Here is a 24250-nt window from a genome sequence, read left to right on the forward strand (position 1 = left end):
TCGTACGTATTTTGCCTTATATTAATTCAAGTTAATATATAATTGATTTCTCTTAACTTAATATTATTTTGTGCAAGTTCACTCCAGATGGTCACCGAGTTGCCACATATATCACGGGAAAATTCAAATAATGAGTTAGCGCGTCTAGTACTACATGGAGGCATGTAGACCAGGAGATGAAGCTATTTTACTATAATGAATTTGTGGTAAGTAAATTTAATATATTTGGTATTATAGTTAATATAGTTATCACTTAACTTAAATGCTTAACTTATAATTGCAGAAAATGTATACATGGGAGGACGGGCATGACGAAGAATTTAAATCTACATGGAATACATACTGTGTCAAACTATACAGAGACCATATGTATTACATGAGAAAGAAGGGCGTTAGACCTGCGTATGTTTTCGAGGCGATATGGAGTGCATGGACAGCCACCTGGGCTGCAAAAAGATGGCAGGCAAATGTTGAAAAGACAAAAGCAAATAGAAATACAGAACCAGGTGGCCCGAGCACCGAAACCGCTCAGCATACATCAGGATTCAGATCTATTGTAGAGCATACCATGGATCTGGTGAGTAAAATTTAAAGTTATACATTGTAACAAATTATGTATTTATTAGCAAACTTGTATAATTTTATCCAAAAATTTTTTTATGTAGGAACGCAAGCTTGCCCAACAACCCACATGTATGAAGGTCTTTCTCAAGACCCATAAGAAGAAGGATGGATCATTTGTTGATTCTCGATCTCAGACTCTCCATGTAAGATTATTAACTTTATTACATTTGTTCATTTCTATCTTAATTAGTAGTCAGCAATACTGATTAAATTGGATATTATTTATTTGTTTACAGTAACAAATGACAAAAAGGGTGGCTCAGGCATCTCAGCCATCAATAGAGGGGGAAGATTCACAGTCTCTATCCACCAACGATCTAAATGAGATTTATTATGATGTTGTCGGTGGAAGGACAAAAAACTCTACCCTCTACGGCCTGGGCTCTCAAGCAAAAGTTGCATTTGATTGTCTGAGAAATCCGGCCGGCCGTGCTAGTTCCTCTTCATCTAGTGAGATGCAGTCCTTAAGACGTGAAAATCAAGAACTGCGCACTCAATTGAAATCAATGGATCAGAGGATGGCCGATATGGATCAGTGGAGAGCTGACGAGGAGAGCTAATGAGGAGAAGAGGAGAGCCGAACGTGACAAGAGTAATGATGATCTCATGGCCCAGATGCGCCAGATCGTGGCTAATTTCACCCAAGGGTCACATAGTTCTGAGTCACAGGAGACTCAAGATCCATCAGCCGGTGATGATTAGCATTTTCTGAGGTATGTTTAATTACACTTTATTAGTTTTTTATTTATCATAGATATACCGTGGTAATATATTTATTCCATTTTTATATTTGGTATAATATGTTCATTTAATTTCTAAATGTTTTATTAATATATGTTTCAGGAGTCACGTTCGGTTCTATTTACATACTGACTCTTCATATGATCATATGCTCATTTTTTGTTCAGGTATCATTTTATTATAAATAAAATTCGATATACATATATGCAAAAATGTTTATTTATACATCAACATAATCATTTGATATTTGTCTTTTGACAGGATTTCTAGCATTATCTTTCATTCTTGTATTATTTTGCGTACTCTACACTATGGTATGTATTCTGTAACTTTGCACTATGGTATGTATCATTTTGACAGGATTTATATATGCACTATGGTATATTATTCAGTTTAGTTTGTAATTTAGATGATTATAGTTGTTTCTAATAATATGAATGAATTGTTATGATATTGTGATTGTTTAAGTGTCGATTGTGTAAAAGTGATTGTATATATATATATATATATATATATGATGTAAGTGTGGATTATATGTTTGTATGAAGTTGTATCAATGAAGTGTTAGAATGTTATGATTGTTTAACTGTGGATTGTGTAAATGTGATGTTTTAATTTATGTGTGGATTATATATGTTTGTGTGGATTGATTGTAATGAATTATATCTGTGATGGTTTGTATATTTGTAATTTGTATATATGGAAATTGCCAAAACAAACAGAATCTGGATTTTTTTTTTTAATTTACCGACGGAATACCGACGGAAATCAGAATCCGTCGGTAAATATCAGAAAAATCTACCAACGGAAACACTTATTTCCGTCGGTAGATCGATATATTACCGACAGAAATAGGTGTTTCCGTCGGTAATTACCGACGGAACAGGTGTTTCCGTCGATAATTACCGACAGAAGGTGGCTTCCGTCGGTAGTTTATTCCCTGGCCAAAATCACTGTTCCGACAATATTTCCGACGGAATTATGGTCCGTCGGTATATTATAACCGACGGAAGGTCCTATTTCCGTCGGTAATGACCTTTCCGATAAATCGGTTACCGACAATTGTATTTCCGTCGATAATCCGTCGGGAACCTATTATACCGACGGATAATTCCGTCGGTAAAACTATTTTGTTTTTGTAGTGAACGTTCTCGTGTAGATACCGTAGAGGTGCGGACATTCTAATCGCACTCAGATTGCCTGGACTAGCATTCTTCTAAGGGTTGTTCATACATCAGAAGTGACAATCCCATTCGCTAAAGTAGTTGTAACGTATAGATCTTTAGAGGGATCAATTTTTACTGTGTTTTTAGTTTTATTTTTTGCTATAGATCTCTACATTATATTAAGAGTAGTAATTTTTTTCAACATGAAAGTTATTTTTTTAATCATAAAACATATAAATAATTTTAATCGATTGCTAGTAGTCATCGATTAAAGCATTTTTTAATGATTAAAAAAATTTGATTTGTATTAAAAAATTACTGCTCTCAATGTAATGTGTCAAATTCACATTTGAAGATATGAATATAAATAGGAGAAGTAGATGAATATATAAGACTTGATTCCATATTATTCCGAACTTTCTAGGTCCATCATCTGATTTTGACCAAATCCAAACCAAAACTGACTAATGAATCTAAAGAGCTTGGAATGTCATAGAATTAAATCCTATGTGTTTCTAGTTTTGCTGACTGTATTCATAATATCAATTTAACATATTATATTGAGAGTAATAATTTTTTAAATATGAATTAATTCGATTCGTGTTGAAAAAATCATTACTTTTACTATAGTGTGTCAAATTGATATTTAAGGGCATGAATATAATTAGAAGAACTAGACAAATATATATGACTTGATTTTATATTATTCTGAGCTCTCTAACTCTATCAATAGATTTTGACTTAATTTTAGTTGAAATTAGTTGATAGACTTAGAAAATTCGAAATAACATAAAACTAAATTTAATATATCTATCTAGTTCTCCTAATTATATTCATACTCTTAAATATTAATTGGACATACTATATTGAGAGTAGTTATTTTTTGAATATAAATTAAATTTTTTAATCATTAAATAGAAATAATGTTAATTAGGAATTGTTTATTTCATATTAAAAAAATCACGATTCTCAATCTAATGAATTAAATTAAAGTTTGAGTAAAAAAAATTATTTCATATTGAAGAAATCATGTTTCTCAATCTAATAGATTAAATTGATATTTGAGTATATGAATATAATCAAGAGAACTAAACAAGCATATAAGACATAATTTTATGATATTCCAAGTTTTTTAAATTCATCAGCTAATTTTTGTTTATTTAATTCTCCTAATTATATTCATATTTTCAAATATCAATTTGATCAATTATATTGTTCAACACAAAATAAATTTTTTAATCGCTGCATTAGGGACTTTATTGTGTTGATATATTATGCTGTGATAATTAATTGGTAATAATAATAGAGATAAAAAATAATATTGAGTATATGATTAGATAATTTTAAACTTAGGATATGTGATTTATCTTCTAGATAAGCCCCAAACTTAATTTACCAAATTTGAAAAGCTTCTGTTTCGGGAACAGTACTAGGATTAGGCTTACCAGTCCAATCGATCGACAATAAGATTAATTGTCGTCCGAATTCATATTTTTTTAAACAACTTATTTTGTTCCCGATTTTTTTTTTTTAAACAAATAATGCTTCTCTCATATTTATTTTTGGACGCAATGTAAATGTTGTCACAGTAGACGTAGCTCTCGTGCCGGGAAACTTCGACGAAGGTCCCTCGGTTTTGTCCAGCTTCCCCGCCCTCCTCCATCATCATCATCCACACCATTCTGCGGTGCCCTGAACCCACCTCCGCCGTCTATTTATAATCCCTTCCTCGTAGGGACGATCGGCAGCTGTTCGACCATTTGCCCCACTCAGCTTCTACTACAATAGGTAGCCATCACAAAAATAATGGCAAGCATCTACATGACAACTTAGTCCTTAACTCCGATGGCCGGAATGCTCCCCGGCGTCGAATGCGCCCGCCGCCGGCGCTTTGGCAACTCCACCGAATCCTTCTCCGGCTCCAGGAGATCATTCTTTTGTCTCTACACGACCTCGCATGAGATGCATCACGGCAGAACCTCCATGGTACAATATTAATTTAACCGTATATCAACCTTTCAGTTAGTTAACTCGGTCATCGCCCCCAAATTGCTAAACTATCAGCAGAGAAGTGTCTTGAGCAAGGAAAGCAGTCACGAAGCACTCGGAACCGTTGCCAGGGAGGCCAGGGAGAGATTGGATGCAAAACTTAAGACCCAAAGGTGTACAACTTAACTACAATTAATATATATCCTACTCGCAATTCTCATTCATGAGGTGGAATAATTAATTTAGTCAATGCCTTATTGCAGGCCAAATGGCTCAGGAAGCGTGAAGGTGAGGGAGCAGGAAGAACAATTAGTAGTGAAGAATCTGATGGACAGTGGTGTGCAGAGGGAGGTGTTCTGTGGAACGAAGAGCAGGAGGAGGTGGTTTAAGTGGAGCAAGTTGGGGTGGGAGGCAGCAGAGCCAGCGGATTGCGCCGTGTGCTTGGAAGATTTCAAGGCAGGGGATGTTCTGGTTCACTTGCTGTGCGATCACAGGTTCCACTGCGACTGCGTGCTGCCGTGGCTGGAAACCAGCTCCCAGTGTCCATGTTGCAGGACGTCAGTCTTCTGTGTTTGATAGTTAACTGGTTATGTGAGTCAGCTTGAGCATGGATGGTGAAACTGGTGAAGAAATTGAAGAATTGTTAAGATGTTTAATTGGTTATAATTATGAAAGAACTAACAGAATTAATGTGTGTTCGATGGTTGGGCAAAAGGATGGAAAACTGAAGAGAACTTGCAGTCTCTTTGAGGAATCCTACAATCTAGATGCTAAAGAATTAAGCAAAGTAATAGTTAATGTCTATTTTTGAATAGTCATGAGCTGAATGATTAATAGTTAATGATTATTTTAGAATAATTAATTGAATATTCATGCCGTTGTCCGATGTACAGAAACAAACAAGAAGATTATGATGGCACTCGGCTGTTCTTTCAGCCGCTAAATAGGTTTTGTGGCTGTCTATTTGTAACAGATATTTATTATTATTATTATTATTAATTGACATCAAATATTCAAGATTAATTTTAAAGAAGATCAATCAGTTTTATAGAAATTTTCTATCGATAATAAATCAAAAATAAAAAGTATTCACAGTGAACGATCCATCAATCCAGCGTTAGTAGATCAAACACTCATTAACAAAATTTATCTGTTATTTATTAAAATTAACATTCCATTCGATTGTTAGATGTCTAAAAAAACATTAAAAATATGAGCTGCCAAAACATTGTCCCGGAGCTATTTGTCACATACACTTAGGTGAGTGGGAGTGGCAGAGGTCTTCATTAGCTTCTAGTCAGACAAAATTGTTGCTGTTGCTAATTATTCATTTTGCAGATTTGTTAGTTTTTCGCTAAAGATTTTATCTCTTGTAAAATATCTTCAAGCCTTATCTCTTGTCAAACTGTTGAAGTTATACTAATTTAATTCAAAAACACTTTGCTAATTGTAATTCCAACAGATGGTTCGTGCCCTTATTTTATTTGTGAAGAGTTTTTTTTCCATTTTAAAATAAAAATTTAAAGAATTTATTTATCGTTAATCTTTTAATATTATTCACCTTTAGCAAATTTGACGGTGTCAAAAATAAATTAACGTTAAATATTATTATTATTATTATTTTAAAAAAGCTTTACATTTATTAATCTTTTAAAGAAGATAAAGATCGATTTAATAAAAGTCTCTATTAATTTATTTAATTACATTTCTTTTTTTTTAAATAATAATAAATTTTCTTATAAAATTAAATAGATATTCAACCCGGATAAAGGAGGAGGGTTGCGTTAGGTTGCCAGCCAGCGTCAAACTATGACAAATATTCAATGAATAAATCTATTAAACTATTGTGTTAATACTAAGTTGTTCCTTGGAAATAACGCGTTGCGGGGTCCGACTATAACGTCTCGGCAAGGACCGCTACATCTTCAAAACTCGGGTGTAGCGATAAATATGCAAGAGTTCACGTTACAGAATCCGACTGTAACGTCTCAGCAAGGACCGCTACATCTCCATGAGAACTTGGGTGTAGTGTTAAATAGGCAAGAGTTCTCACACCATAGGTTAGATAAGAACAAATATGATAGGAAAACTAATAATCTAAGATTTGGAACATAGAACATAGGAACTCTCACTGGTAAATCAATGGAGGTAGTAGATATGATGATTAGGAGAAAAATTAGCATTTTGTGTGTACAAGAGACAAAATGGACAGACGAGACGACAAAGATGATAGAGAACTCGGGTTTTAAGTTATGGTACACTGGAAAGAGTAAAGCAAGAAATGGAGTGGGTATTATTGTAGATAGTTTGTTAAAGGATGAAGTTGTAGAAGTAGTTAGAAAAGGGGATAGAATTATAACCCTTAAGATAATAGTGGCGAAAGAAACTATGAACATAATTAGCGTTTATGCACCACAAGTATGATTAGATGAAGCTACCAAATCAAGGTTTTGGGAGGACTTAGATGAAATATTACAAAATATTCCACCAAATGAAATGATTTTAATAGGAGGTGATCTAAATGGACATGTCGGAGTGAAAAATGAGAAATATAAGAGAGTACATGGGAGTTATGAGTTTGGAACGAGGAATGAGGAAGGGAAAACTATATTAGATTTTGCGACAGCATATGACCTTATATTAGCTAATACGTTTTTTAAGAAAAGAGAATAACACTTAGTCACATTCAAAAGTGGGAATAATAAATCGCAAATTGACTTTCTTATAGTTAGGAAGAAGGATAGAAAGATTTGTAAAGATTGTAAAGTCATCCATGGAGAAAGCTTAACTACCCAACATAGAGTAGTAGTGTTGGATATACACCTCAAACATAGTATCAATAGAAAAAAAATATATACAATTCCTAGAATTAAGTGATGGAAGTTAAAGGATGGGAAACACAATATATTTAAGGAGAAGGTAAAAGTACAAGCATTAGGTGAAATATACGATGACTCTAATACAACATGTGATAAGATGATATCAAAATTGAAAATAGTAGCTAAGAGTGTACTCGATGAGTCAAAGGGACATGCACCACGAGTGATATTGAAAACGAAATTGAGGATAAGTACTCGATGTTAACATAATATTGAAAACGAAAAAAATATCTGATCAATGGAGGATAAGTACTCTAGTTCCCTTATATAAGAACAAGGGAGACATACAAAATTGTGCAAACTATAAGGGTATTAAACTAATGAGTCATATTATGAAACTTTGGGAAAAAGTAATAGAAAAAAGATTAAGAAATGAGATCACAGTGATAGAAAATCAATTTGGGTTCATGCTTGGAAGGTCGACAATAGAAGCTATACATCTTTTTAGACAATTAATTGAAAAATATCGAGAGCAAAAACAAGATCTACACATGGTATTCATTAACTTAGAAAAAGCTTATGATAGAATCCCAAGAAAAATTATATGGAGAATTTTAGAAAAGATATGTGTTAGCGTAACATATATTGAACTAATTAAGGATATGTATAAGGATATAACGACCAGAGTAAAGACTTCAGGCGAAGTAACTGAAACATTTCCAATAAAGATAGGGTTACATCAAGGATCAACTCTAAGTCCCTATCTTTTTACACTAATTATGGATGAACTCACTGCGCATATTCAAGACACAGTACCGTGGTACATGTTATTTGTAGATGATATTATTTTGGTAGATGAGACACATGAAGGAGTAAATACCAAGTTAGAATCTTGAAGGGAAACACTAGAAGGGAAAGGTTTTAAGCTTAGTAGATTAAAGACAGAATATATAGAATTTAAATTTAATAATATTAGAAGTAATGAAACAATTGTTAAGATAGGAGGGGACGAGTTGCCCGGAACCGAGAGATTTAAATATTTAGGATCATTTTTACAAAATGATGGAGGGATTGAAAGAGATGTCTTACATAGAATACAAGCAGGATGGGTGAAATGGAGAGAAGTGTCGAGTGTTTTATGTGACCGTAAAGTACCTCTTAAACTTAAAGGTAAGTTCTATAAAACCGCAGTTAAACCTGCTATATTATATGGAGTTGAATGTTGGGTTATGACTCGAGCACATGAGCAAAAGATAAGAGTTACAGAGATGAGGATGTTAAGGTGGATGTGTGGACATACGAAGATGGACAAAATAAGAAATGAGAGCATTAGAGAGAAAATCAAAGTTACATCTATTGAGGAAAAACCCCGAGAGACACGTTTAAGATAGTACAGATTACAGATATGTACTTAGACGACCAATAAATGCTCCAGTTAGGCGATGTGAAATTATGATAAACATACATATCAAACGAGGAAGAGGAAAACTAAAAAAGACTTGGTTAGCAACAATAAAATAAGATAAAATTTATTTAAATATAGATGATAATATAATAGGAGATAGAACTTAATGGCGTAAAAAAATTCATATAACCGACCCCACCTAATGAGAAAAAATTTGATTGTTGTTGTACATTCAACTCCTATTTTTAAAACTTTTTAGTCATTTTTACCAACAAGCTTGACTAATTAAAATTATTAATTTTACATTTCAGTATGTCTTTAACAAAAATTATTTATAAAATTAAAATAAAATTTACCTTCTGTTTTTTTATAAAAAAAATAGACATTCAAGCTATTTTTCCCAAACAGAAAATAAGTTGTTTTCAAAAATAGTATTCTGATTTAGAGGAATCTTAACTTGGACATTGCCTTTGAAATATAGCACCTCTGATTATATTTCCTATCAACATTTGACCAATTGCTAAAAGAAAGTTAATAATATTTTAAAAATTAAAAAGCTACCACATATCTCGATGATTCTCAGGAACACAAACTCTATAATGGAAAGCTTTCCTGGACCATGACTAATTAATAAAACGTTGGTACTAAAGCTTGAGATAGGACGGCCAAACAAGATTTTTCATAGAAAATATTTTGAAGGTTCCTCAATAGAAAACCTAAAGGTCTTCTACACGAAGTTGCACAGGCTATTGAATACTGCAAACTATTATAATCTCTCGTCCTTCAAAATTTTGATTATTAGTAGCTGGACGGGCACAAAGGAATAATGGTGAGGCCTCTTGTTGTGGTATCCCAACGGAAGCAATAAAAGCCTATATCCCATTCTAAATTGACAAGCATAGACTTCAGAGTCCAAGGCTAATTATTGAGATTTTGAAACAAGTGTACTTAACCTAAATGACCAAATGATTACAGCAGGGCTGGATTCAACTTGCGTAAAGCATCCAAAGTGGTGTTGGAGACTGCAATCCCATGTATGCAGAAAATTAGCTTTGTGGCGAATAAAAACAAGAGGGTAAGTTTCTGGTTGCCACAATTACAGAAACCCTAAAACAAAAGAAAAAAAAAAGAGAAAAGAAAAGAAACGGCTTTGTGATGAATAAAAACAAGCTGGTAAGTTTCTGGTTGCCACAATTACAGGACACGAAATACAAGTTATTTTCTGATATAGTTCAGGGAGTAGAAATGTTTTATATTCGGCTAAGCAAGGTTGAGTAATGAAGCATGAACTTGTAGAGGATGACTCAATTAGTATCCTTCAAACTTATCCCAGAAATATTCTCCTTTTCTTTTTTCAGAGAAGGCACAAGGATGACCATTATGCTGATTTTGAAGAAATCAAGCAATGATGGGCGAGAGGAACAAACTGTGCAACAGAAAATATGGGACTAGAATATTTCAAGATATCCTACAGCACTGGCATATTCTACAACAATCACTTTATAGTTTTACCAAAAAAAAAAATACCTTCCCTTTTTCTAAGACGTGGACAATTCTCACCATATTATTCAACGAGTCACAGGTACCTGGCATATTGATACCTATCGTTGAACATGAGATTTTCACTGATTAGGGACTGAACTTGGAGAAACACCTTCACTGACATCTCTACGGCACAGAGGGCACACCCTGTAAGCACCAATAAAGTAGCTAAAAATTAAAACAAGAACACAAGGCCTATTCACAAATAGCAGGAAATAAATATACATACCGATGAATCTCTTTCAGCCACTTATCAACACAGATCATGTGATATTCATGGTGACAGGGAAGAATTCTTATGGCATCCCCATTCTCATAATCGGCCAGACAAATGTAGCATCTGAATGGAAGAGAATTTCCATAATAAATGCGTCTGACTAAAAGAAGTCCAATTAAGGATTAAAAAAAACAGCAATAAAAATTCCAATGGGAAATTTTTTGGGGGTTTCTGGAGAAGCGTGCTTTATTCTATATGAGTCTATTTTCTGATGGAAATGATAAATTTTAGTTTAATTTAGAGAGAAACAGCAATAAATTCTCTTTTGTTGCCATCCAAAGAACCACCTCTAAACCATATTGGTAAAAATTTCATGGAACAGTTAGCCTTGCAATACTAGTTTTACTAACGAAATGAATCTTTATTTGGAACATGATTGCCTAACACTCAAATGATATTTTATAATTATGACTTGACTAAAAGATAATACATATTTATTCAGTTCAACAAGCTATTTATTCGTAATTTTATTTTACAGCAGCCAAATTCATGAGAATAATCTGGGAAGAAACCTGACTAAAGTGCTTACTGTTCGACATTATCAATGCTTAATGCAGTTTCAACTTTTTTGTGAATCTTTGTTGGCAAAGAGCTCACAACAGATTCCGGAGCAGTGACCGAAGCAAATGAATGTGGAAGGGATCCGCGTTGGCGATGAATCTCATCCAATACCTGCACAGTAATAACATCCCCATGCATATAAATTCATTGAAAGAAGAGGCACTGAAGTAGTTAATCACTGTAGTTGTACCACATTTTTTTTATTTTATTAGTATAGTATTTTTATCTGTTAGTTACTTGGAGATCAAATATAGGTTGAGCATAACAATATGGTAAAAGAGCTTAAAGACAATGAACTATTCTCAAACTTGACTAGGAAGTACAAGCTGAACAGCAAGTTCCGGTGAGTTGAACTCAGTTTAGCCAGCTTTGACTGATAAGGGCAGGTTGAAATTAATTTTTGGCAAAAAGAATCATGGATTAATTTATTGTTGGGAAACTATTAGTAAACTTATCCCGCAGCCCATCCCAGCTTACCACACCACAAAAATGAAGAATTCGATTATCAGAATCTTCATCCAAGTAATTTCCCTACTCTTACATGTGTACTCATGCTCAAATCATCCTGGATGGGGAAAAAATGGATTCCACCAATCCTTGTGTTGATCAGATAGCTATACCAGACCATGAAAAAGTCAAGGAAAATTCACATAAAAATTGCCCCTGCTGGTCAGGTCCAGTGCGATTCATATGCATCAAATTAGCTCCCAATTAATAGAAAGGAGTGACAAATGATCCTGAAAGTGTAATATTCTTTTCTAATATAAATTCTAGCGGTCCATATATTCTATAGAGGCAGATTTTTCTAAAAAAATATTTATTCTTTATTGAAATGTGATAAAAGGAAAAACAATAGACAAGAAGAAAGCACCTAAATGACAACAAGGAACAGAGAAGAGAAGATTAGTTCATTAAAAATATTTGCTTAAGTATCTAAAACAATGCCAAAACAATTCTGATGAAATTGGAAATAACTATAATGGTTTACGAGCCTTAAATTAGCCACATGACCATTTCACCAAACACTACTGCATTAAATTGCTTATTTTCAGTCAAAAGTATAGCTATTTTTTCTCAGAGACATTGGTAAAAGTATTCTTCAAATCCAGAAAAAGAAACCGTTAAATGCAACTTCCAGCATATAGAATTAGCTAAGCATGCAAGCACAACTGCAGAAGATTCCTGCAACAAGCAATTGAGTATTGTGTGGAATTATCACACGAGTTTGCATCTTTATGAAGTATTATCAAACTACTACAATGTTTGACTCTATAAAAATTTACCATTGTTGATATGATATAACACTACAAGAAAACAGGGTTCAGAAACAGATGTCTGAAACAAAATTAAAATCTGTTTCAGATTTTGATAAATTAGAAACAAATTTGTTACGGAATTACTAATCCGTTTTAGTTAAATAAAATATAATATATGAAAAAAAATTAAGACATAATTTAAAATGAATCAGAATCGAATTTATAAATAAATTTTTATAAACAAAAATAAATACGGATTAGAAATAGAATCTAATATGAAGTTATATTTGTCAACAAATCTGTTTAAAAAATTTTAAAGGGAAAAAAAAATGGTTTTAAATTTCTCTAAATTAAAAAGATATTAAGACAATTATAAATTTATTTTATTTTAATAAAATAAAACATCTAAGATGATTTAAAATCCTATTCTAATTAATTCTCTCATTCATGTATATTTTTTTGAGGAGAGGGATAGCAACGAATATCAGGTAACCCTAATTTATTTTTCTCGTCCTTCCTTCTCCCTCCCTCGCCTCGAGGCCTTCATTTGCCTCCGCCATCGCCGCAATGCACTTCTCCTAGCTCACCGTCAGCGTTGGCTCCTCTATCTAGTAGGCGCATGCATGACATGGCCGACCTCCTCCTTGGGGCGAATTGGGGCCCTAACGGCCAATACTCTACAGGTAAAATCGTCACCTTTTACGCACCCTTGCTCTTTAATGTTTGACCATACCTTACTGAAGGTTGTCGTGCCCTTATGCCCAACCCCTTGATTGTGGAACTCGAGTTGCTTTAATTCACCATACTCATGATATGAGAAATTGAAGTTGAATATGTTAGTTAGGCAATATTTAATTTAGTTTTTTCTAATTCAAGTAGGTAATCCACTACTTTCCTTTCTTCCATGTATTATGGTCTCTTCAGCTTTGTTGTTTGATATTAAGAACTATTACAAAATAATCCATCCTGATTCAAGTAGCAGACGGAATTTTCTGACCATTTTACTAAGATTAGTTAAGTTCTTGTAGGGTAACTTGCGAAAACATGCTGATTCTAATTTGTTTGTTTCCTTTCTTTCCCTTTGGAGATTCCACCACCTAACTTGGTTCTGCTTATATGGCTGCAATTTGATATATTCATGCACCAACTATTTTCAGCAAAGTAATGGTGTTTATACAGTAGGTGATTTTATGACCAAAAAGGAATATCTTCATAATGTGAAGCCTAACACTTCGGTGGATAAAGGTACTAACAGTATCACTATTTTTTGTTTATTCATTTGTATGTTTATTTTTCTTGTTCTTCTTCTTGAGTCCTACACTAATTGCATAGTTTACCCATCTAATGTTAAAAGCGCTGCAGATGTTAATGGAGAACAGGTTTACAGGATTTTCTCTGATTAATGATGATTAGAAGTTGGTATGTTCTTTCTTCACCATATATAATTTCAATGCTTGTTGAAGCTGGTGCTTGTTTGCCATAGTTGTATGATAGTATCTCCAAGTCACCAAATCATCTTCCTAAGGGTACGGAAATATGCTAATTCTTTAGTTAATCTTTAATCCATAGTTTTTATGTGTTTCGAATAACTAGACATATTTATATAAATTTTGTTGATACTTCGTAGAAAGTGATATGCATTAATGATTTAGTTAGAGATTCTCTGTACTATGTGACCTTTTGAGATGGTAAAGTGATCATTTTAGTTCCTTTATTTAAATTTTCATGAAATAGCTGATATGCCTCCTCAGAATTTGGAGTTGCTTTAATTGCTCTCCAATAACAGCAAAGGAATAGTGGTTGGTCTTTGGTTCAATTTTTTTAAGGACTACTCTGCTATAGGAAAATTTTTCACGTGCTTAGCAACTTGCATATACGATTGAGTAGAAAATTTTAGGGCAAGAAATGGATGAATTAGAGGTTTTTGAACGAATGCATAAGGGGAAGCAAGATATCGAAGAGCTCATGGATAACAAATAGGCCTGAGTTAATGTAACTCAAAATAAATAATTGTTGATTAATTTTTTTATTATATCGTATTGACATCTCACTTGTTTGTTTTTATATTTATTAGACTAATATAAGATTATAATATGTACAGGAACAATATAGAGAGACAAAATGTTGATGATCACTCTACTCATCCTTCATTCAATCACAAATCATGGTGTGATATGGTAGGAAGGGGAGGGTGTCTGGATTTGGACGCAATCAACACTTTGAAAGATCATACAATGAAAGTTCCAACGAAATGTGCTCCGAGAAGAATAAAGAATTATCACAAGAAATTAAAGACATAAGTGCTACTAGCAAGAGGATGGAGGAAGAAATTATTGAAAGCCAAAACAATTGGAACTCTATCACAAAAATAGGCAGAGGGAAGAAAAGCCTATCAAGAAAGGTAGGTACAAAGAAAAAAATCTCAAGGAGATGATTTGTAAGATGATTAAAGAGCTGAGATATATAAATCATTTGTATCCAGGAAGATCTAATTCCCATGAGTGTTGTGATAGATGAAATAAAGATTAAAGTATTGTAGTTGGATCTAAAAATTTATCATTTTCTAACAATTTGATTAATGGTGAAATTTATTTGGATGATGTGAATATTTATTTATCTCAATATTAATTCTATGATACTTTTGGATTAGAAATTAGTTGTTTTAAATATTTTTAATTTATTTGAAATGTGTGGGTGTGTAAAGTAATTGTAAATAAGAATATGGAAATATAATATAATAACAAATTAGTGATAAATTTAAAAATGAAATCATATATGGATATATAAATAGAATTATAAACGGATTTATAAACAGATTAAAATTATATTTGATGTGTTATTTGAGACAGAATAATGATGGATTTAAAACAAAATTTAAAGACAGAATTTGTATTTGAAACTAATTTCATTTGGTCAATTTAAAAACCAATTTATAAACGGTTTTCTAATCCGTTTCTAAATTAGAGACAGAATATTTCCGTATCCTAAATTAGCAACGGGGCTTTCAATAATGGATTTTAGAGACAGAATTATCCGTTTCAAACTTTCTTTAGAGACGGAAAAATGGTTTTATATTTTTATCTCTAAAGCCTTGTTTTCTTGTAGTATATCAGCTTCTATAACTGGCAAAGAAGGGCTACCAAACTAAGAATATACACCTTATATGCTAAAACATAATCAAGGAAACTTTAGTTTTCATCATAGATGGCGAACTTTTAGTTGGACAGAATCTGTTCAATATCAAAGCATTCACCAACATGTATATAACTGATTTTGATCAAAGATTGTTAAATATATAATATAAGATGCAAATATTGAGGAAATTTCTTGTGGTATAAACTAATTAACTTATATCCTTAATCACATTTATAATATAGAACTCAATATTCTAATATATGTGTAATGTTTTGTAGATATCTATCTCTATCAAAGAACAGTTTGGTCAGTTCCAACAGTCTTGTCTTAAAGTAAATGGAAGAAGAGTCATTCACTTCTTAATCTTATCCTCTTCAAACTAAACCATAACTGTCCATTGCAGAAGAAAGTCTAACCAATTGAACAAAGTTTCAAAGTCTCACTTTTGTTTCAAGCTTTTGGATTGACCAGCAGATTTTCACACCTCTATATCTGAACTCAACCATATCACATGTTAATCCACTAACAATGATTTCAACCAAAAATTAAATACACATGGGGCTAGCTTATGAACAGATATGAGCATCAACAATAATAGCAAAAATACCCACCTCAAACAAGGCTTCAGCTAATACAAAAATTCTTGTTATGCTTGACACCTCAGTCACTAACAGTGTGCAAGAGCATGTCCCATCATTGTGCAAACCAGATGGGCATCTTTGTCCATCATTATTACTTAAGCCAAAGCGAAGCCGCTCCCTTATCTGTACCAAAATGAATGCAACATCAACAAGCAAAAATTTATCTACATGCTACGACTAATGCCAATGATATTTTGAGTAAGAAAAAAATGTATGATAGTATTTGAATGATATAAGGTATTGCATATGCATCATCCATCATAAATGTGCATGTTATTGCCAAACAAGTATAATAGCAAAAACAGAACAGTAAAAACAATATACTCAACAAATTTTAAAAAATAATAATAATAAACAATATTATTCATGTAATTCTCATAAAGCAGATGTTATCAATAATTTAATCAAACATGAGGTCATGCTATCATGGAAATAAAGGAGCTAGTGTGATGTCAAGAGCCATGAATAACAAAAATTACAATATGAAATTAAATTATTAATATATGAGAAAATAAAATAGATGGGAAAAAAGATCACCTCAGATCTTGAATGCCAACTAACTCCATTTAAACCATGGCGTCTACGGCGTAGGTATATTGAATCATCATCATCGCTATCTCTAAAAGCACGATCACCAATGTCTAGTAGCCACCTATCTTGATATCCTAGATCACTATTTTCTGGAGATGAAAATAATGGCGTCGAGTCAAGAGTTCTATAACTCTGTCTAGAGAAGGCATCCCAGAAAAGCCTTCTAGTGTTCCTTCGCGATTCACTACTGCTTCTCTCTCCAGGATTGCTGGAAACATCAGAGGAGAGGCTGACCAAATCAACCTGAAGGACACTTCCAGTTCTCTCCTCACTTGATCCTGTTGATGTTGGGGCATCTGAGCCGAGAGAAGATGCAACAAGTAAATCTTCAGCTGGAAAAATTGTTGTGGATACACTTGGAAGAGTAGGAACATGGTCTGTATCACTAGTAGGGATGCTCACAGACTCAGAAGGATTAGCTAAAATCTCATTTGCCCTCAAATCCAAAGGTTGGAGTTGATTTGTGCTACTTGCGAAGCTTAGCAAACTAAAGGAATCGTGTTGACTTGTGCAATTAGCAACCTTGCACAATGGAGATACAGTATCAGTACTCTCATGTTGGATAGAGGCACTTGGTAGATCAGAAACCGTCCTGGAATGATATATTTGCCCATAAAAGTTCTCCAAGTTATCTGAATTGGCACCATTATTAGTTTGATGAGACAAATTGTCAACACTAGTGGAGCTAGAAGAATTTGCACCATTATTGGTTTGACTAGACAAATTGTCAACACTGGTGGAGCTAGAAGACCTGTTTCCTTGGGTAATGTCTAGAGACGACTCCTTGACTGAGATTTGGATATTAGAAGATATCAGAGAACCACTGAGTGTTGCTTGGATGATTGATTTCTCTGTGGGTTTATGTTCAATCTGCCAACCACAATGCATAATCATAAAAAGAATTAATGTAAATACAGAATTTTTTTTTTTTTTAATTTAAAATTTCTAAGAGTTCTTAGGAAACACCAAAAATGGAACCAAAGCATTAGGCAAAAATAGAGAAATAAACCAATTTAGACTAAAACTCAAAGACACAAATATTATTAGGCAAAATTTTATACGAATGAGGGGAATCCTTTAGGGAATTCCAACACAAAAATGCAAATAAACTAAAATCAATCAAGGTAAGAGATAATTCTACGCCTAAAAGGGCTCTAACTAAGTTAGGAAAAAGACAAATTATACACTAGGAAATGAATTAAATTAACTCAAAATTCTACCAAATTTTTCCTGCAGATCAAAAGAATATAATTAACAGCTTTGGACCTTCCTTTAAGGGTTTCTTCTCCTAAAGAGATATTAATACAACTCTTAGAAATCTTACAACAAAATCAATTTCCTTTTTGTACTGCTGATTCCTCCTGGAAAAAAGGCGTTGGTACCTTCTAGGCATCAATATGGACAAAAATTGTTTATCTAGGATGAGGTGATGCACTTTGGGAAGTGATCTGACTGGAGAGAAGTATTATAAGACCAACAGAACAGGAATCAGGTGCTCTGCAAATAGGCATCGAACCTAGCATGGATGGAGTTTGTCAGAAATGCTGCAGCTCGCTGGTTTGCGGCGAAAGTTGTTGGTGCTGCAGTAGCATCAATCTGGGTTGGTGGGTATTTAATGGAGGCATTAAAATGACGTGGACATGTAGGGAAGGGGAGTGAGGGGCATAAAACAAATTGTACTTGTATAGAAAGCAATCTTCAATTCATGAGAATTAGAATGCCCCATCTAAATAATTCTTTTCACACATCTTCATCAATAATAAGATTACTTTGTGATTTTAAATGACAAGCATGATTTGCCAACAACCAACAACAAGCTCACTGGAGCCTCAAAGGAATTCTAGCAAAGTGTTCAAAGCAACCACTAAAAAATCTATAGCACAATGGCCTTGGTGGAACCATTATCGATTTACTAGTGGGTTTAGGCCGGAAATTGAAAGAGTAAGTAACTGTTTTCATCTACTTCAATACAAGGAGCCTATAATGCTCTAATAACCAAATATTATCTTGAGCAAAAGAAATTTTGTTACAAAGATGCATGAACTAAAGTTGAACAAAAATATCTAAAAATAGAATTGAATTTAACAACAATATTCAAAGTTTCTACTTCACCCAAAATGATTTTGTTACTGCTTGAAGGATATGTACCTCACAAAATTTCACCCAAGATGGTTCTCAATATAGGTATAAAAGATCCAGAGTTCATGCATAATTTTCCTACTTTAACAAATAAAGCAACTAAAGATGACAATGCAATTCTTTCACAATTCTCAGGCATAATCTATTTATAGAAGACTCCATAAACAAACGTGAATCAACAGATGTGTTTGACTAGGTGTTCTTGATTGTTTATAATATGCAAAACACATATCACATTCAAACAACCAATCCATTTAATGACAACATTCATAAGCATTTATATAAATCACTACATTAAAACCTCGAGATTGTTTCTAACTCATCCTAAAACATATATATTCCAAAGTAAGAACTCAAAAATGTGTCTATTCTTATGCAAATTTGATGTTTGTAGCTTAAGGAATTATTGATTATATTGTAGCTACACTAAAATTTGGAGGAAACCAAAATCCTAAAGCAATATCAAACATTTTTTATCTAGATCAAATAACTAGTTAAGTAAGGGTGCGTTTGGTTTGCACCATTTTCATTTTCATTTTCTGGAAAACGCGCGTTTTCTAGAAAACAGAAAACGACTTTTTGTCATTCTCTGTTTTTCTAGAAAACGATAGTCAATTTTTTAGAAAACGCACGCGGAAAACGCAAACCAAACACCGTTTTTCAGAAAACGCGCGTTTTCCAGAAAATGAAAATGGAAAACGCGCGTACCAAACGCCCCCTAAGTCTCTCTTTCATTTTCTCAAAAGATTAAATCGGATTGATAAATTGCGCAGAATGTCAAATTAAAAGGTTAACAAAGTTATAAGATCTTTTAATTACTGCATGGAAACTCCGATGTCCTCTGAATAATCGGACTGTACTTGGAAGTATATTGTATGTAACCACATAGCATCTGCAATTTCATGTGCTTCCTTGGATGATAAAATGTAACTCACAAGAGCCTCTTTTTCATTCCAAGACAACTGCTGTCATCAGATGCTCCAAATCGTATTCATCCAATTACATCTAAAAGGCTTTCATCATTCTGTACATTTCATCACCTTACACGGCATAGAAGCCCTTATTTAATAAAACTGAAGAACCTATAATCATGACGAAATCACAATATCATCGCGACGTAAGGTCCAATTTTGAGGCGCTAATCCATTAAACGGATCTAAATTGATTACCAATTTCACATCATTACGAAAATCAGAAAAACCCACTTGAGATAAAGGAAAAAAAAAATACATCATCTGAAAATGAACTAGAAAAGAGCGCGAAAAGCAAGCAACCTTACGCCAAACGCGAAAACAAGTCGTTCACCAGTAAATAGGCACCGTAACTGAAGAAAACGAAAAACAAGGGCTGAAGTCTTAGCCCGATCATCGATTTAGGACCTGAGGAGGGTCGGAGCAGGAGGCTGCCGCCGCGGCTCCGCCGCAGAGGAAAGCAGCAATTCCAACCCTCGGTTGGCCTTCCGGGCGGTGCCGCGTAAATCGAGAGTCCAGGCGACTGCTCCCGGAGCCCATTTCTCGATTCAAAGGTTGGGACGAGAGAAGACGACGGAATGAGAACAAGACGCCGGCGAGGTTTCGCCCCTTCTTATTGTTAACCTGAAAAGGGGGGAAATAAAATTAAATAGAGGAATAAAAGAACACCGCAATTTATAAATAATAAATACAAGTATGTATATTTTTGAGGCTGTGCCCCATTTTATCCGATAATTTGAAGAAATATTATACGCGGCTAGAAAATAATAATAATAATAATAATAATAATAATAAAAGTAGGGATGTGGATAGTGGAAGAAGGAATTAATAATTTTATTGAATATCATATGTATTTGTTAATATACATATTTTCTTGGTGTCCTGCTGCTTGAGAATCAAATCAAGTACCGGTCATGCACTGGCCATGCTTGAGCCACGCATTGAGCTGTTGGGTCATTCACTGGATCATGCACCTTTCCTTAGAGCTAAGCTAACCACATGCTACAAAGCATATGGACATATATGTCACTGCGTGTCTTTTTGCCTATACTGCTGCAAGCTGTTCCACTGTTGCGTATGTATAAAGGATAGGAGAACATATGTATAAAGGATATGAGAACATTTGAGAAGCCCTCTTCTGAATAAACCAATTCGATGATGACTACCACCGATAAACAAAATGTGATTGTGGCTTTAAACATGATCAGTATGTGAAAGTCTTACTGATGTTGAAAGCATAGCGCTGTTAAAGCATCGTTCCTTTGCTTTAAAGATTCTTTGCCCATACATGTTTGTTCGAGATAAGGTCTGTCTTTGCATTCTTTCACTCAATAATTTTATTGGGATGTCCCACGTTGTTGTGAATAACATGACCTTCTAGAAATGACAGTTTAGACATTTCTTCTCTCGATAAGGTTTGAGCAGTACTAAACGTGGAAACACAGTTTACTTCTAATTTAACCTTGAAAAAAAATTGAAAAAAAAAAAAATAGACACTGGCGAAGGAGATTGGTTGCTAAGTTAGCCCGGGAAGAAAAGAAAGGAAGATAGCCAGGGATTATAAGATTTCTAGCTCCGCCATTGGGTAGAGGGATTTTTTTTCTTTACAAAATTTTATGCGATATGTAGACTTAAATCAACCACTAAGAAAAACAGAAATGTGGCATACTTGAGACGCACTTTATGCTTCTTTTTGAGAACTTAGTGTTTCAGAGCATAATCTGACCAACTGTGTATGTTTTTGCTAATTATTTCTGATCATACAGGAAACACCTGCTCTGGAAGATGCTCTATGCAACTAAATGAAAAGGCAAACCACGTACATTTCTTGTTGACTGTGTTTGAGCTTCATTATCTTCGTCTATAATGCTCAAAATAAATTAAAGAGAAGTAATTTTTGTAAGAGGTCTCTTTTCGGTCATTAATTTTGCAGCAGTTTGTAGCTAAAGAATCTCTCAATTATAAAACTGTGACGAACATGTTACATGTATTCAATCATCTGTGGTCTTATAACTTGAAATTTCATGTATGGACGATTGATTTTGATCAATTAATGCAAAGGAAGAGAAATTTTTCTCAACGTGTTGATAATAGTAAGATTGGAGATGTGCTCTGCTAAGATTAAGACAAAAGGTGATGAACTTTATTCTGATGTCCGGATGTTCAAACAGCTCATTTAATTTCTCTCTTTCAGTTATTGTTTAGTTCATAATAACTGGACACGACTAAGTGGACAACCGGCCTCTCTATTAATTATCCTTTTTTTAAAAAAAAAAAAACTTTTCTTGTTTTACTTGATTAAAAATTTCGAGTCTGCTGTTCAATGCCAGGCGCCACAAGGCCACGTACAAATGGTGGCAGGTGACTTCTCCATAGCATTGATTTGGGTCTAGTAAGTGAAAGGCTTCTTCATGGTTCCATATGAACATTGACTCTTCCTCTTTGTAGATATCCAGACAAACGGATAACAATATCCTCAAACAAAATTAGAATGAAGATTAGATTTGCGTCGTCTACTGTGTAAATAATGCACCTGAACAGATTGAATGACATCATCTCTGTTATGGCACCATGGCCAGCCATTGTCCCCATTCCTCTTCCCAATTAAGAACACAGCTGATTAATTAGGTAACGGAAGAAACAAATTGGTTTAGCTAATAAAGTAGTCTTTTAGTGAAGGGGGCAGGAACTTTCTTTCATGAGCTTTTGGTCTGTATAAAAAAAAATATTTTACTCCTCATAATTAGGCTTTTTTTGTTCATTTTGTTTCTCTAATCGAATACTATATCTTATCCTCAATATATAATTTACAACATAAAAACAAAATATTCGTGTCTCTATCAATGATAACTAAGAGGAGCTATTTATAGATGTGCACGCATGAGATGATCAAAATAATTTACTTTAAATATGCATTTTGATACTAACAAATATTGAGTGTGATGATAAATGCATTAAATTTGAAGTTTTTTTTTTCTTTTGTTGTTGTTGTTAAAAGTTTAAGGGGGTGTTTGGTTCTTTCCTAGAAATAGGAATCGGAATGAGAATCATTGTATTGTGGAATGGGAATAGGTATGAGCATGGATATCACTCTTAAAAGCAATATTTGGTTAGTTGCATATTTTCTATCGGAATAAATCAAAATTTCCTTTTTTACCCTTAAAGAAAAATAAGAGAAATAATTAGATGTGAGAGAAAGATGAATGTGAAAAAAAAAATATGATGAAAGAGAATGATGAGAGAGAAAGTATGATGAAAGAGAAAGTGTGATGAGAAAAAATGAAGAGAGAGAAAGTGTGATGTGAAAGAATGAAGAGAGATAAAGTGTGATGAGAGAAAATGAGAAAAAAGAGTGTGATAGGAGAGAGCATGATGAGAGAAGATGAGAGAAAAAATATGATGTGAGAGAAAGTATGATAGGAGAGGATGAAAAGAGAGAAAATGTAATGATAAAAAAATGAAGAGAGAGAGTGTGATGAGAGAGATTGAGGAGAGAGAAAGTATGGTGAGAGATAAAGTATGATGAGAGAGAAAGTGTGATGAAAAAAAGAGAGCATTAAGTGTGATGGGAGAGATTGAGGAGAGAGAAAGTATGATGAGGGAGAAAGTATGATGAGAGAGAAAGTGTGTTGAGGAAAAAAAAAGAGGGAGTGTGACAATAGAGATTGAGGAGAGAGAAATTGTGATGAGAGCGAAAGTGTAATGAGAAAAAAGAGAAAAGAAAGTGTGATGGGAGAAATTGAGGAGAGAGAAAGTATGATGAGAAAAAAAAAGGAAGAGAGTACGATGGAAGAGATTGAAAAGAGAGAAAATATGATGAGAGATAAAGTGTAATAAGAAAAAAGGAAAGAGAGTGATAGGAGAGAGAAAGTGTGTGATAAAACGATGAGAGAGAAAATATGATGAGAGAGAACAAGGAGAGAGAAGTGATATGAAAGAAAAAATAAATAAATATATTTTGATATTTGATATTAAGGGAGAAAATTTTAGTTTTAGGTCAAGGGTATTTTTAGAATAAGAGAATATTTTAATTGATGAAAATAGGATAATGACTCATTGAAGGGGAGATACATGGGAATGAGTTATTATCCAATTTCAAATATTCATTTCCTTATTTGTATTTTTATTCCTATAATTCAAATATTAACAATGATAATCAATGATTCTCATTTTCATTCCCCACTCCTATTTTCCTAAATCAAACGCTCCCTAAATTTATATAACAGTGCATTTTGATCCTGCATGGATAGTGACAACAGACAAGAACCAAGTCGCTCGGCGACTGACATTTGGAAATTAGTGTTATATTTCCACAATTGTCTTTAAAAGGCACCTTTCTCTGCCGAATGTTGCGTTCATCGAGTGGTCACATAGCTCTGTGCTTCACACTGTC

The 24250-nt window shown here is 33.6% G+C and overlaps 2 protein-coding genes across 3 annotated transcripts; one reads left to right on the forward strand and one right to left on the reverse strand.

Annotated features, from left to right (window-relative positions):
• Positions 1-4243: 4243 nt before the first annotated feature.
• On the forward strand, positions 4244-5210 carry LOC122028155 (RING-H2 finger protein ATL47-like). Of its 2 annotated transcripts, none has more exons than XM_042587180.1 (3): positions 4244-4517; positions 4599-4693; positions 4784-5210. In XM_042587180.1, exons 1-3 carry the CDS (start codon positions 4377-4379, stop codon positions 5094-5096), a joined length of 549 nt encoding a protein of 182 aa, XP_042443114.1. In that variant the 5' UTR covers positions 4244-4376; the 3' UTR covers positions 5097-5210. The 2 variants fall into 2 exon arrangements, with proteins under 2 accessions (XP_042443114.1, XP_042443113.1); XM_042587179.1 differs by having other exon boundaries at positions 4245-4517; positions 4596-4693.
• A 4961-nt stretch (positions 5211-10171) lies between these two features.
• Positions 10172-20509, reverse strand: LOC122027161 (uncharacterized protein DDB_G0271670-like). The gene is made up of 6 exons (XM_042586052.1): positions 20266-20509; positions 16694-17617; positions 16127-16279; positions 11093-11235; positions 10516-10626; positions 10172-10433 (listed from the first exon to the last, which is right to left on the reverse strand). Exons 1-6 carry the CDS (start codon positions 20395-20397, stop codon positions 10367-10369), a joined length of 1530 nt encoding a protein of 509 aa, XP_042441986.1. The 5' UTR covers positions 20398-20509; the 3' UTR covers positions 10172-10366.
• Between the last annotated feature and the right edge of the window lie 3741 nt (positions 20510-24250).

The sequence above is a fragment of the Zingiber officinale genome, chromosome 10A (assembly GCF_018446385.1).
Source record: "Zingiber officinale cultivar Zhangliang chromosome 10A, Zo_v1.1, whole genome shotgun sequence".
Taxonomy (NCBI): domain Eukaryota; kingdom Viridiplantae; phylum Streptophyta; class Magnoliopsida; order Zingiberales; family Zingiberaceae; genus Zingiber; species Zingiber officinale.